This window comes from Arachis hypogaea, chromosome 8, assembly GCF_003086295.3.
Source record: "Arachis hypogaea cultivar Tifrunner chromosome 8, arahy.Tifrunner.gnm2.J5K5, whole genome shotgun sequence".
Classification (NCBI taxonomy): domain Eukaryota; kingdom Viridiplantae; phylum Streptophyta; class Magnoliopsida; order Fabales; family Fabaceae; genus Arachis; species Arachis hypogaea.
In genome coordinates this window covers 28,330,135-28,346,133 of record NC_092043.1, presented here as the reverse complement: position 1 = coordinate 28,346,133, position 15,999 = coordinate 28,330,135, and the positions used below count along the sequence as shown (strand labels likewise).

General features: G+C 28.7%; 1 protein-coding gene and 1 long non-coding RNA gene across 2 annotated transcripts; one reads left to right on the top strand and one right to left on the bottom strand.

Annotated features, from left to right (window-relative positions):
* Nucleotides 1–3,086: 3,086 nt before the first annotated feature.
* LOC112706769 (uncharacterized) lies at nucleotides 3,087–5,966 on the top strand. The gene is made up of 2 exons (XR_003155842.3): nucleotides 3,087–3,497; nucleotides 3,634–5,966. It is a non-coding gene; the product is annotated as an uncharacterized lncRNA (long non-coding RNA).
* Nucleotides 3,955–6,396, bottom strand: LOC112706768 (vicilin-like seed storage protein At2g28490). Its single transcript, XM_072200956.1, has 5 exons — nucleotides 6,092–6,396; nucleotides 5,575–5,756; nucleotides 5,305–5,385; nucleotides 4,784–5,218; nucleotides 3,955–4,625 (listed from the first exon to the last, which is right to left on the bottom strand). Exons 1-5 carry the CDS (start codon nucleotides 6,378–6,380, stop codon nucleotides 4,173–4,175), a joined length of 1,440 nt encoding a protein of 479 aa, XP_072057057.1. The 5' UTR covers nucleotides 6,381–6,396; the 3' UTR covers nucleotides 3,955–4,172.
* Nucleotides 6,397–15,999: the final 9,603 nt, after the last annotated feature.

Genomic DNA, 15,999 nt, shown 5'->3' with positions numbered 1-15,999 from the left:
CCCACTGTTGTTTGTTATTTTGCCCACTGAAGGGCTTAGTCATGTGAAAGAGATAAAAGAAAATCTTCAAAGAAGTCGGAAAGTCTAAAGCATGGCTGATAAATTGATAAATTTTCAGAAAACCCCAAGAATTAGGGTGAAGTTGGGTAGGAGCAACACGACAGTGGCATAGAACAGCTATCTCAAAATCGGAAAAAAGAAGAAAAATGCCTAAGCGGGTAATCATGCTCTCATACATATAGAAAAAATGAGGGGCTGCCTCAGAAGCCATCCCAAAACAAACCCGGTCTTCCGGACCCGGGGCAATCAGTTCATATTTCGGCTCATCCTCATCAGAAGTACAAAGCCTATGATGAGTGCGAAGGTTGGTGATGAAGTCAGTATCAACAAGAGGTTCTTCCTCCAGAACCGTGACATCCACCCATTGAGCAAGGGTTTCTACAGAAGACATTTTTTCCTAGAAAGGGATAGCGAAACCTACAAAGAAAAAAGAAAAAGGATCAAAAACAGGGTCTCTAAGGGGCCTATAATCAAACAAAACAGAGTCACTAGGAGCCTACGAGCCAACCCTCCTCTCTAAAATAAAAACATGCAAACAAAAGCAATTCGAAAAAAGAGAGTAGAGAAAAACTAACCTTTGTTTGAAAAATGGCAGGGGCGGAGAAAGAGGAATTCCTTCGAACAAGAGCTTCTTTTGAACAGAGTAGAGAAAGTGTGAAAGTTTTTAGAAACGAAGCAAGGAAAGAGAGGGAAAGTATTTATAAAAACATTAGGGGCATAATGGTAAAAATGGAGGCCGTCATTTAAAGAAAGGCACCATTCCCAATGTCACTGATCCCCGCGTATGAATACACAAATCTCTAACGGATGCGACGTTTGATTAGACGCGATTGTTGAGAATTTTAAAATACGTCGGTTCCGAAAAATCACGTCGGTTCCTTATCAGATCGGCTACGGTCCCTAGTTAAAATACTCGACCCCAACTCTTAAAAGAAATTAGGCTCGAGTAGGGACACTGTTCATACCCTGGCCCAACACTAGGGCCCAGCTCCAAACGAAAAGCCCAATCCACAAGGGTGAGGCCTCACATTACGCCAACCTTCCCCTGAGAAGTCGGTTCTCGCCACGACTTGCCTTAAGGAAGTCGGAAACGAGGATTAGATGGCAGATAATACTAAAATAACTGTCCCTAAAATCTCTCAACCCACTTCCAGGAGTCATATCTCAACTTCCCTAAGATAAAGGGACGGTTATCCACCTTAAAAGGTGGAACTACTTCAACGGTGGTTATTAGTTCACCACTATAAATACACTGACACCCCTCAGGTATCTCTAAGTCCCAATACTCTCTAGACCTGCTCACACCCTTGCTGACTTAGGCATCAGAGTGTCTTTGCAGGTACCACCCCCCCCCCCATTCACTCACGATCACTAGTCGGATGGAGGCCCCAAATGTGCGAACCCATTCGAAGGCTTCCCTCCTCAGACGATTGGGCCAACCTAACGAATCCAGCCCATTAATCTCCGGTTACCCATCGTAACAAAAATAATAACTAAAAATCTTATTATTTGATTTTTTATTTATAGATACATCGGTTTTTTTAGCCAGAGACTTTTGTCAATCTACGACTTTTTTTTTGTAAAAGTAGTTTAATTTTATAAATTTTTTGTGTCATGTATAATCTTATACCATCAAAATAAAATAAACCGTAATTTTAAAAAATATATATTCCCGTAATGTTATTACAATTAAAAATACTAGTTATTATTTAAATGGATGAATTATAATTAACATTGATATTTTTATAGCATAAGAAATAACATGCACAAAAGAGTTTGGGGTGGGGGGGAAGTTTCACAACAAAAGGTAGATAGGAAATTAGGAACAACCTGTTCTGGTGTATGAAAATTGATAGAAACAATAGAACACTACTTTATTCAAGACATTCAGACAAAATTCTGTTGTGGTACACGTTCGAACCCGCATCTAAAACATTTTTCACGTTTGTGTGTATTTTGAAAAAAAAAAAATTTCAATAAAAGCATTTTCAATAATATACAACCAAACATGTATTGAAGTTTAACTTCTGATTTTACTGAAAATAAAAATGAAAGTGGAGCCAAAATGTTGTCAAACGTGAAGGTGTAATAACACTAGATTAACGATCAATAGAGTATAATAACAAAATTAGAAACAGAACATCGGAGGAGGCAGAACCTAATGAAGCAGCTTTTGCAGTTAAATCTGACCGATGTGAGACTTGTCATCATCACCACCTTTGACATTCACAAAATCTTGATTTGCATGCACATGTTCCTCTCTCAACACTAGTGATGTTTGCATCCTCTTCATGGCCTTCCTCCTGCGTTCATGATCCTCCATCCTACACCACCAACAATAATGAATTGTGGGGGGTTTAGTTACTCATGGGAAAGAGGGAGGGGTGAATTATCCCTGAAAGACACACAGGAACACCGTGGTTTAGCATTAACTGCATTGCTTTTTTTTTTTTTCTGCTTTTGGTTTGGTTTGGTTTCTTTAGTCACGGCTCTCTTTCGTCCTATCCACCAGCTATTTCGATCTTCCAAGCAAAATGCTGTTTCATGGCAGATTTTTCAATGTATTATGCAGTAATTTTGCTTCTGTTTTTACTTGTTTGTCTCTTTCAATGATTGCCTTTCTTATTGTACTTGATCTTATCTCTTCATCTGATTCATTCAATAAGCATTAGATTACTCATGATTTTTGTTTGTTTATCTATCGAACAAGATGAAATAAAACAATAAAAACTTTATAAAATTACCGAGCTAAGTCTTACTAACATCTTACTATTGCATGGAACAGTTAGATTCTCCAAACAGGGAATGGCGGCTCTTTTTGGTGGATATAACAAGTGGCAAGCAGCCTCAGCATGTGACGTCACACTTATGACCTCATCAAATTTCACACTTTTTTGAATTATTTGAATTAGGACCACATAACAATCAAGATAGAACAATATCAATGGACCAAATAATTTTATTTGAATTATTTGCATATATATATTCTTACTACATGTGCTTTAAAAGAGTTACATACACAGAACAGACAGAAGATAATGCAGAAAAAGAATATTTAAAAGGTGGTGTCCGGATTTGTGGTTAGGATAATTAGTAACAGGGTAATGAGAGATTCCTAGCTGGCTATAAGTGTAGATAAACAAATAAATAATTGGAAAATTCATGGTCTATATATTATTTATGAGGTTTGTTTCATGGCCTACATAGAATCCAAGAAACATTGGTAGTGGAGAATGAAGAGGGGTGCTCATACTTGATAGCATTGAAAGGTTTGCTACGCAGGAGAGATGGCGCTATCACTTGCATCCATCCTACCATCCATTGGCATGGATAGGAGCAAGGTCTGTCAGCGTCATCTCTTGTGCGTAGCGTACCTTTGCATATGCAAACTAAGGTAGTCATTTCTACAAATTTGCATTCCAATGTGGTAATCCAAGGTACGCGCTCTTTTCAGATTTTCCCTTGTTAATCCCATGATATCTTATGTTTTGCCTTAATTATCTGTGATTTTATGAAGTACTTGAATGATTCTGTTTTCAGTTTTTTACTTTTTAGTTTGGATTGATCAAACAGGTTAACAGATTTTTCCACTAGTATGTTTGATGGGGTGATAATACAATCAACCACTCATCTTCCAAGATCCAAACATGATGAGTCAAAGTTTGCTTGAAAATATAGTAGGAAACTCAAGATAGATTTTAGAGTTGCAGATAAGTGAGGAGCAAGAGATGAAGAAAATCAAAAGGATGGATCTATGAGGTCCAAACATTAGGGTGCGTTTCGTTTGCATTTTCATTTTCTGTTTTCATTTTCCATGTTTTCTGTTGTGAAGAAAAAAGAGAAAACAGGAGGTGAACACAGAAAATGTGAATCAAAATATTTGCATGTTCTAGAAACTCGTTTAATGTGTGTTGCAATAACGTGACATTCATAGTGAACAATGATCATTATACTTCTAAAAGGAGGAACAGGACACATCAAAGCGAATTCAACAAAACTAGTTGATTTTATTCACTCTTAAAGAACAAAATAGTGAACAATCATCTCAACAAAAAAGTTGATAACAAAAAGAAAAACAAAGCCGCATAGGATCTAATCACCTCATAAATAATTTACCATCCCAAAACCATGGCATTCCTTATAAGCTTTGGAATGGTGTCAACCTCAACCACTTCCTTGTTATGATCTTGATGATGTGGATATGGAAGTATGACATCCTCATGCTGTGCATCAACCATGTGGCGCATGGTTTCCTCGCTCACACCAAAGGCAGCAGCGAGCTCAGGACCCATCATGGTCCTCATGAGTGACGTGGCTCCCACAAGAAACTGTGGCCTGTTCTTACTTGCAGAGGTGGTGAAGCCAAAGAACTCCAATGGTTGGTCCTTTGATGCTATTTGGCAGAAAGGGAAGTACCTTGGGATAAAGAACACATCCCCTTCTTTGATCTCTGCATCCATTGCATTGGTTCCGTTTGGAAACACTATCTGGATTCTTCCACTCCCTCTCAACACTATGCCATACTCTGTTGCCATTGGATTCATGTGTGGCGTCATCATCGCTCCCTGCATTGTACCATACACTTCATTAGTATCTGAGCTTTTAGGAGAACTGGTTTCATGACATAGTATCAGAGCTTCTATTATCAAACTAGTATCTGACTCATGCAAATGCGTGATTAGTACTAACAACAAAAATTTAAGTCTATATTTATTTTGCATACCGCTGAGAGATTAACATGATAAATGCCAACACCAGACATTTTGAGTGGAGAATAATCTGAGCCATCAACAGCAACACTCCAACCATGGCTGTTGATGAAATCTGGTGCTCTGTCATAGAGGTTGCAAATATGAGGGGGCTTCTTACCCATACCCTTGTTGGGGTTCCATGCTTTCTTTAACTCATCACAAACAACTGAGTCTAAGAGCTTCCTCCATGACCATACTCTTTGCTTCTCCTCTTCTTGTCCATCATTATCTTCATCATCAAAATCTTCTTCTTGCTGGTCTAGCACCATTCCCTTCAGGTGTTGCAATTTGTCCTCATCCTTCAATTGAAGGAACTTGCTCCACAAACCTGTGTCTTGCTGATCCAGATTCACAATTGGACCCTCATGTTGCCTTGTGAACATTTTCCTAACTTCTTCTGCTGATACCTGTGTATGTTTATTCATATAACAAGACATAATTAGTTGCATGATCCATGCTGACATAAAATCAAGTTGCTTCTTAGCTATCTTACGTTAAAGGCAGCTTCAAGGATATCTGTTCCGAAGCCAGAAAGTACTGAAGCTGGATTTGCTCCTCCTCCAAGATAGAAGGACTGCATACATGCATACATACATACTAATCAAAGTATAATACAATTATACAAAGTAAAATCAAGATTCTGGCATGTATACAATTCTATATATACCTCATAGCTAGGCATACAATGAAATGGTTTATATCTAAATACTATATAATAAAGATTTTTGTTTCCATAAGAAGTAATTGGGAAATGCATGTGTACCTGGAAAGTACCAACTCCCACTGCCTCTGAGGGATCAATGCTGCAGATAATGTGAAGTTTCTGACCTTCACCAATATTCACCAAATAGAATGCTGAACCAGCTGGGATTCTATACACATCCCCCATCTTCAATGTTCTTTCTGCAAGCTTACCTCTATACATGAATCCCAGCTTTGCTTCCCCTGAAACCATTTCCATTTTTCATTCAACTTCATGCATCTTTTCTCTGTATTTTATGTACTATTTTAATCTGTATGCGAGTGTTTTTGGTTTTTAGATTTTTTGAGTGTTTATATAAGTATTTATAAAGACTTTGGTACTATATTGAGAATCAAGAGAAAATGTAAAATTGAAAATCAAAGAATTCTATCCCAACTAGTATTAATCCTAAAGTATATGTACTATGATTATCTCTAATAACAATCTTTAACCTCTCATTAGTTTATGGTTTCTTGCATATTATACAATAACTACATTTGATGACAGAACAAACCACAAAGAAAAAGATTGATGATACCTTCATGGAGGAAAATGATGAAGCTTGAGTCAATATACTGAGGAACGAAGAGTGACCTTAGCTCCATGGAGATGAATCCAATATGCAAGCGCCTCTCCATAAGCTTAGCATCACCATAGCTTTCAAGAACTCTCATCTCACCAGCATCTGTCTTAACCACACTCTTGGAGTTCTTCATCAAGAACATCGTTTCTACATCATCATGTTTCCTCCATAACCCCATTGTCAAGGTTACACCATGACACATCAGAACAAGGATAAAAAACAAAAGGCTGTTTCTGTTTCCCATGTTTAATTTGTTCTTGTTGATTACTGTCTCTATTGTCTGAAGGTGATTTATCACTTATATATATGAAGAAGTGGAAGAGAATTCAGGGGACACGTGTCAGCCATGTAGAGTTACAAGGGAATTTTGCCATGTATAGCAAGTAAAAAAGTTATCACAGATCTTGAAAAAACATTAGATCAGGACAAAGTCTATGCTTGAAAGTTTCCACTCTTAACATCATTGGTTGGCTATTCTCGGATGGAAGGTTTTCAGTTTATCCATGAAAAATTAGTCCATTATGATATGCATTCAGATATAGTAATCTGCATAACCTAACCTTATATAGGGTTAATGCATGGATGATTATACCAAAAGAAATCATATACCTCATACATTGCATTATGATTCACATATATAAACAGTGGATGAAATGGGCTATACAGAGACTCGACTTTGGTAGCCCAAGAGTTAGCACGCTTTCAATGCCTTATTTCTATGGGCCAAACCAAAAATATGAAGATGACTATTATTTACATGGCAAGCCTTTTTTAGGGCCCAAAATGGTTATTATATTCAATGAACGTTATGAATGATTTAATAACTAACTTTTAGTATATACTAGTAGTGTATGTTCCCGTCATAAAATTATATTAAAAATTTTATTAAAAAATTAAATAATATATATAATAATTATTATAAATATTTTATAAAGTTATAACTAAAATTAAATTCTCAAAATTTTTTGATATTAAAATATTAAAAATAATTAGTATTTGTCTTAATCAATTTGAGTTCGTTAAGTGATCATATCACTCGTCCGGTTAAACAACTATTTGGAGTTAGAATCTTGCCTTGTGTATATAACAATCCATTGGCTAGCAATAAACCCTTAATAAATAGAGTATCAATACGTAGTTAGACTTGGCAGGAGTTTCCATACCCGAATGGAGAGGGTAATAACTTGACCCGAGTCGGGACAGATTTTGCTCAGAACATGACATGGTCGGGTTTAGGGTGTACCCGCCCCGGATATATATACATATAAACACTTTTTATGAATTAGGATTTGTCTCATATCACATATTCAATGATTCATAGCTTCAATTTATACTCTATAGCCATGTAAGAGAAACTCAGTCATCCTCACCCAAAATCTTCTTCTTCTCGGCTTCTTCACAAAAAGTCACATAGCTCCGTCATCGTTGTTGCTGAGTCTATCGCCGTCTACTCCTTCGCAACTCCCATCTTCCTTCACAGCGAGGGACGGACCCACGTCTAATATAGAGGGGGCATTTGCCCTCCACAAATTTTTTTTTAAATTAATACTTATATACATATATACCATTTATTATATTATATTTATTTCAAAATAAAATATAAATAGTTCTTTTGTATTTTATGTTAAAAAATATTTTGTTAAACTTAATACATAATAATAATTATATTGATGAATTTGATTTAGTACGAAAAATAAATAAATAAAGTCAAAAAATAGTGATAGTTAATTTTATTATATTAGTTAATTAATTAATAATTAAATTATAACTTAATTTTCTAATTAAATACAACTTAAATTATTAGTGTTTTCTAAAAATTGTTTAAGATAAAAAAATATATTATCTATATATTAATATACTGTAATTATTTTGGTTAAAAAATTTATTTATACTATAAAAATTATAATAAGTAGATTTGACAATTAAATATGAGATAATAAAAAGTAAAATAATTGTTTAAAAATATATATAAAAAATATTTAGTCATGTTAAAAATAAAAAAAATTCTTATAAATATTTTTTTTGTTATTTTAAATATTATATTATGTGTATGAAATTATATTTTTATTATTTTAAATATTATAATAATGATTGTGTGTTTATTTCTAGTTCTTATATGTATTAGATAGTTCTATTTTTAAATTTTGAATATATCTAAACCAATTTGGATTGGTCAAGTAATCAACTTAGTCGTCCGCTTAAGTAAGTATTGAGGGTTCGAATTCCGTCTCGTATGTATAGCAACTCGTTGCCGGCCAATTGTAGATTCTTAAATAGAATTCAAATTCATGAAGGATTAGTCCTTAACTTGTTGAGTATCGTGGGAAGTAAAAGATTATCTATACCTAAATTTTATTATATTTTTGTCCCCATTACTAATTTTTTCTAGGTCCGTCACTGTTCACAGCTCATGTCATCATCGCTGCTCATCCCGTTACCGTCCCTGTTGAGAACGGCCGTCGCCACCTTTCTCCTACCGAGTCCCTTTTCTCTAGGTAAATTTCTCTCTGTCTCTCTCTGTCTCTCTCTCTCTTTCTCTCTCTCTCTCTCTTTATGAGTCTGTTAAGTTTTTCTTGTCTTCTTCCACAGACTCATCACTTAGTCGCCGTCGTTATGAGCCCGGACATTGCCATTGTAGTTTTATCTGAGTTTGTCATCGAATAAAATAGAATTTTTATTCAAGTTAAAAATAGACATGCATTAGATCATTTTCGCATGTAATTTTTGAATTTTCTCATCCAAATTTGATTTATGTGGTTGAGTATTTTAGTATGTGATCATCGTGGTTTTGTTGCGATATTAATGTGATAAAAGTTTCGGTAATTTCATAACTAATATATGAGATAGACCAGATTATTAAAGTAATAAGAGAAATAACATTCAGATTTGCACGTAAAATTTATAAGAGGTGATTATCTCAAGAAAATATATATTTATAACCAAGTAGAAGATTGTTAGGAAATTATTATTTCTTAATATATTTATGGACAATACATATATTAATTATAATCGCAAATTAAGTAATTTCACATTAAATGACTTATATAACGGTAATCTCATTTATTGTCATAAATGTTGAATTAAATAAGTCATCATTATTTTTGATTTGGATAAATGAGATTAAAATCATAGATACTATTTTATTTGAGTTTCAGGGTTTAATGAGTGTCACACTCAAATATAAATAATGACTTCAGGATTTTGGTCTCTAACACATCAAACTCGCATTCGTAGCTCTTTTTCCACAGTAAAATTGTGATTCAGCACTATCAGAAATATAAAAAGTTTTGGTCGACGAAAATCAAAGAACCATAAGAGCCAAACTCTCTGATCTCAATCATACTCTCGAATGAAGAGACGCTTTCCCGCTTTTAATTATATTTTTTAATGATTTAACATGGATGATCTTGAGGTTGAGAAATCCTAAAATTTTCAGCTAAAATAGAAATTTTATTCAATCAAATGATAATAAATAATTTTATTGAATTAAATTATATTAATGTGATCATTGGATGATAAAGATTGCTAGAAAAATAAATAAATAATATTTTAAGAGTATAGAAATATTAAATTGTCATTTCAATTTACTTTTTTAATCAACGATAATAAATATCTTAAATTAATTAAATTTTTACAAAAATTATACTCATAAAACTATTTCATTTTTTCAAAAATCTTCTAAAAATACAATGGTTCAATGAGAGGTTGACTATTGAGAATTGAATATAATATTTTAAATTCGTATTTTCAATGAAAAAGATGTACTTAATTCTATCCATCCTAAATAATTCTATATTCACTATTACTTATCCATCTAAATAATTCTAACATTGATAGAATATTATTTTTAGATGCAAAAAATTTAAAATATATTTATTCTATTTAAAAAATTAATATTCATATTTAATTTAGAATTCCAACAAATATGATTAAAAAATTATAATTTTAGTTAAAAAATTAAAGTAAAATATCTATTAATATATTTTTGTGCTTTAGCTTTAGATTTTTCAAATCAAATCATATTTCTATAACATATATAAGAATGTATATTACACATAAATAAAAAAATTAGGTATAGTAAGAACAAATACATAAATTAAAATAAAATGTAAAAAAATAAGAACCAATAAAATATTGAAGGAAAGAAATATAAATAGAAGAAAAATAAAATTATTAGACGAAAGAGAAATAATTTAATAAATTTTATGTGTATATAAAAAAAGAATAAAAAGAAGATATACAGTACCTTATTTAATTTAGCAAGATTTATGGAAATTAACACATAGAATAAGAGGATAAAAAATATTAATAAAAAGAAGCTAAACATCTAAATTAATATAAAAAATAATAAAATAATAATAATCTATCAGAATCTTAATCTTTTAATATAATTAATTAATAACAATATAATTAGTCTATCATAATCTTAATTTAATCTTTTAATATAATTAATTTTAATTAAATAATCAAATAAATTAAATATAAATATGTCTAATCTAAGCGTATAAAGAAATAATAAATTTTCTACAATTAGACATATATATATCACTTTAAAATGAGATTATTATTATTAATGACATATAAATATTAAAATTATATTAATACATTAATAGAAATACATTATTATAATAAAAAGTTGCAAGAATTAAAATAACTAAAATTTATTAACTTTAATTAGTTAAATTAGCATAAAATAAGAAAGAGATGATTAATCAGATTAAATAAATTAAAAAATATTATTGAACAAAGTAAATATCACAATAATTATATTACTAATTGAAAAAAAATCAATTTAATCAATTCAAATTTTTATTGAAAATAGACAATTAAAGATCATCAATGAATAAAAATAAATAGAATATAATACATTAAAGAATAATTTTGGTAGTATAAATAATAAAATTAAATTATTATATACAATTTTTACTTTTTGCCTTATTATTATGATTGAAGTTAACATTAATAGTAAAAAACTAATTTTAAATAGTCCCATTTTGTATTTTATAACATAATTAAAGCACAATTCATAATTTTTTATTTTGTGCTTAATCAATATTTTTTAAATTTTTTTGTTAAGTTTTCTGTATTTTATTATTGATAAATTTTTTCTACAAAACACAAATTTATAATGAATTATTACAACCATAATTAATTAAAAAATAAAAAAAATTATAAAAATTCAAATAAAATATAAAAAATAGAGTAAACATTTATTTTGAAACTAAAAATTTGTTAATTGTGATAGAAATTCTAAAAATTTTGTATCTTATTATATAATCAATTTTTTTACTCACTTTAACTTTATTATTCATTTATTGTATCTAAAAAGGTATATAATGTCACACTTATTTTAAAAAAGATGAAACTCTTCAAATACACGGTATAATATATAATTTAAGAACAATAAAATAAAAATATCTAGAATTTTATAATAGTATTTAAAATTTTCAATGACGATAATACAAAGTGTTTAAATCGATCAAATGAATTCATAGTTATCCTTTGCACATCTTATTTAAATTTGAATTTTAAAATTTAATTTGTATCTTTTTTTTCTAATATAAATTATTTTTGACAAAAAATAGAGAAAAAATTTATTAGACTAAAAAAATATCCTATCAAAAAATTATTATAAGGAGATTTATAATTAGAGAAGAAAAGAATAAAAATATTAATAATAATTAAGAAAAAGAAACGAAGCTTGTATTAAAGAATGTTAGAAAAGAAATAATAAAGTTCATATTAATAATAATAATGCTAAGGAATGATGTTGTTGCTTTAGGCTTCTAACCTTTGTTTTTGGCCATCTTTTTTTTCTTTTATTTGCTTTTTTTTTTAAATTATCAAGTCATACAAAAATAAAGAACAATTCAAGAAAACAAAAAACAGCAAGATCGAAAATAGTAAGATCAATAGTAACTATATAAATCAAAATACGTAGGAGAAAAACAAACATTATATGATAGAATTAACATGAGTATATTTCATCATTAAATAAACAAAGTTAACGCACAACAAAATTACATGTAAAAAGGAAAAAAATAAAAAAGAGTTAAAATATCTAAAGTGATAAAAAGATTATTTTATAGAAGACTATAAAATAATGAACTTCTAATTAAATTAAATTGTATTTATTATTATAAAGGGTAAAAGAGAGCAGTAGAGTAAATGTTTGTGTGTATTCAAGTTGTGTAGAATGATACAATATAGAAGGGTATTTATAGGTGTTATGAGAATCAAAATAATAAAAACGTAATATTTTATAATAAATATTCAGATATGTTAAATAAAACTAATTGATCTAATTGATTCTAATTATACTCTAACAATTATATTCAATTAATTGATATACATAATATTAAATTATGTGATACTTAAAAATCAAATCAATTAGTTGATATAATTAATCCACCGTAATGAATTGTATTTAATGAGTTAAAAGAAATAAATCAGGAAACATTTTAAGAAGCATGCCACGTCAACTTTATCATTAAGTGCAAAAATTTGATTTTTATATAATTGAATAGATAGATATCTCATTATTCGTTATTTTAATTTATCTATTATATATATTTTTTTATATTTACCACTCAATATATTAAAATACAATTTATATCTAGATAGAAATTACATAGATATTTAATTAAAAGAGCATTTAATTTTTTTAAATATAATAACAGTTTTAATTTCTTTCATTTTTCTTTTTATATTTTTTTATGTTTTTTAAATGAAAGACAAGCCTATAGCAAAATTAGAAAGAGATGGTAGTATTTATTGAAGAGGAAAAAAACAAATATAATTAAAATTCGTACATTCAAAATATTTTTGAACTTTAAAAAATGAGATGAGACATGAGAACACACACAGATACTTAGCTTCAATAAATCTGTTTACACCATTCAACTCAGTGTTTTTTAGCTTTCTGTTTTCTTCTCTTCTATTTCATATGAATTTATCAGTGCCAAACATGCATCACATAGAGTATTTTTTAACTCTATCCTAATTCATATATTATCTTTGCTAAACAAAATATAAAAGAAAAAAAGACAGTAAATAAATTAAAGTTATTATTATTTAAAGAGAAATATTAGATTAGTATTTTTGTATTTTAAATTAACTAAGATCTAAATGAAAGATAACGTTAATTTAAAAAAGTTAAATTAAAATTAACTCAAACATTGATATTTAAATTATAAAAAAATTGATTTTCATATTTTATAAAATATTATACTGGCGGTAATTGTAAATATGACGCTACTTAAAATTAAATAAAATAACACAGATAAAATAAATAAAAAATAAAAAATAACTTAATCTTGTATAAATTTCACTTATAAAATTTTGTACCAAAAAATGAATTTAATTTTAGTATATTAATAATATAAAATATTTTATATAATCATTCAATTCAATTAGATTTATCTATTTAGATTATTATTGAAAAATAAATTTAAGATACCGACATACAATTACTTTAAATTAAGCAACAATTATCAATACTATATAAAGGACACACTATTCCACTAAGAGTGATTGTCGTAAAAAATAATTTTCCAATTTTCTATACTAATATTGAAAAGTTTATATAATACTATATAATAATATTATCATTATCAATACTATATGATATCAAAACAAAAAAAAATTACCATGCTAATATAATATTATCAATATTATATAAATCATCTTTGTATTTATTTTTCTGTGCGTATATAATATTTAATTAACACATTAAGACATATATAATATTTCGTTAATACATATATAATATAAAGTGATTTACAAATTATTTTATTGATTATTATAAATTAGAGTGATTTATAAATTATTATTAACTCGTATATAATGTATAATTAAATTTAATGAATTCAATTAGAATAAATAACAAATTATTTATTTTATTTCAGATTTTATAAATAAATAAATTAATTAACTAATATAACAAATTACAATTAATGTAGTAAAATTAATTAAATAATATATATTATAATAAATTATATTGATATTTAAATATCTAATCAAATCAATTAGCTAATATAATTAAGTCATGATAATAAATTGTATTGAATGAGTTAAAATAATTAAATCGAAAAATACTCTCTGGAGTATGCCACGTCAACTCCATCATTAAGTGCAGAAATCTGATTTTTATATAATAGAATAGATATAGTATATAGTATTTTTGTTTAATTTTATTAAATATACAAAAAAAAATCAATCACTATACATAAAAATATTGACATCTCTTTTTTTTTTTGTTTTACTACTATATACAAGTTTAATTATTCTATTACTTAAGGTTTAAGTATTCTAGCACTTAAGTACATAATATATAACTGGTTTGTTAGCTGATTAGTATACATGTAGTATATATTTTTATATTAAAAGCTTTGAATGTTTTAAGTCTAACTAAAATTTTAATTAGTCAATATAAAGTGATTTTTACATTCATATATCAAAGTTCTATGATATTTGTTATTCATTCTGATCTGCTACTTCAAATTAAACATATATAAGAGCCTGCTATACGACCTCTCCCACCATGTTATTTCTTCTTTTTGCCTACCGCTCCCATTATATTAGAATAGTTGGGATTTGGCTCCGGTTTTATTTTATTTTTTCTAAGTCAAGTCATGCCCTTTTATTTTGTTGCTAAGTAGATTTTTCACAATCACGGTTTCATTCAAGAAGTGGTAGACCGGTTGAAACCTGTGTAATTTATCAAAAAAGATAGATTGGGCTAAAAATTTGAGACCGTCAAATTTAAAAATTTCATTTAATCTGTGGATTTTAATGGGCTTCGACAGAACAGGGTGAGACGGACTTTTTCGATAGGCCAAACGTTTTTTTAGTCATGGCCATTTTTTTTATAAATTTCTATAATATTATTGATCTATAAAAGGATGAAGATGATAGTTGAGTATGTTCTAAGTTATATTTTGGATTATGTTTTGTGTTTGATTGATTATAAACTTAAAAATGTTTAATGATATGTTTTGCACAATATTAATTTTATTATTTTGTTTCAAAAAATCTTGGTTTATAATTATATTTATTATATATTTAATTTTAATATTTGTGAATTTAAAAATTATAAATTTATTGAAATAGTTGTAAAATTATAAATATTGTTTAATATTTAATGGTTTATATAAAAAAGAGAGTTGTTGGACTTGGCCTACCAGTCTGCTGTTAGACAAAGTAGGGAAGAAATTTAGGACCGTCTTACTAGGCAGAGTGGGACGGACTTCTCCATTTATCACTCCTAGTTTCATTTGCTAGAAAAAAAAAGAAGTAAACAATCAAATTCCACATAATATTATTCTTATTAGAATAATTCTTCACATACAAACGTTTTTTTGTATAAGTCTTTACAAGTTATTTATATTAACGCTTCGAACCGTTACTGCATGTTTTTCACTGCATCTTCTTCTTATTCTTGCTGCACGTTCTTCTTCCTCTTCCTCTTCATCTTCTTCATCTTCTTTTCTTTTGTTTCTTGCCTTCTCTTTCTCCTTCTTCGTTTACGTGCTTTTCTCTTTATTTTCTTTCTTCTTTATTCTCGATTTTCATTGTTTTTTTGACATCAAACTCTGAAATCGTTTTTGAAGAAGAAGAAGTAGCAGAAGATGAGGAGGAGAAAGAGAAAGAGTTCTAAATTATGCATAAGGTGTACTTCAACGAATTTTGGGTGTATTTCTTAAATCCTTTGAGTGTATTTTTGTAATCTTTTGGGTATATTTCTGTAATCTTTTGGGTGTATTTCTATAATCGTTTGGGTGTATTTCTGTAATCGTTTGGGTGTATTTCTGAAGTTCCATTATCTTCAAAACGATTTCAAAGCTTTTCAGAAACCATGAAAA

Coding starts and splice junctions, on each gene's coding strand:
- LOC112706768 (XM_072200956.1), bottom strand. CDS start 6,380: ATGGGAAACAGAAACAGCCTTTTGTTTTTTATCCTTGTTCTGATGTGT. Junction 5,757..6,091: donor CATCATTTTCCTCCATGAAG/GTATCATCAATC, acceptor AAATGGTTTCAG/GGGAAGCAAAGCTGGGATTC. Junction 5,219..5,304: donor TCCTTGAAGCTGCCTTTAAC/GTAAGATAGCTA, acceptor AAACATACACAG/GTATCAGCAGAAGAAGTTAG.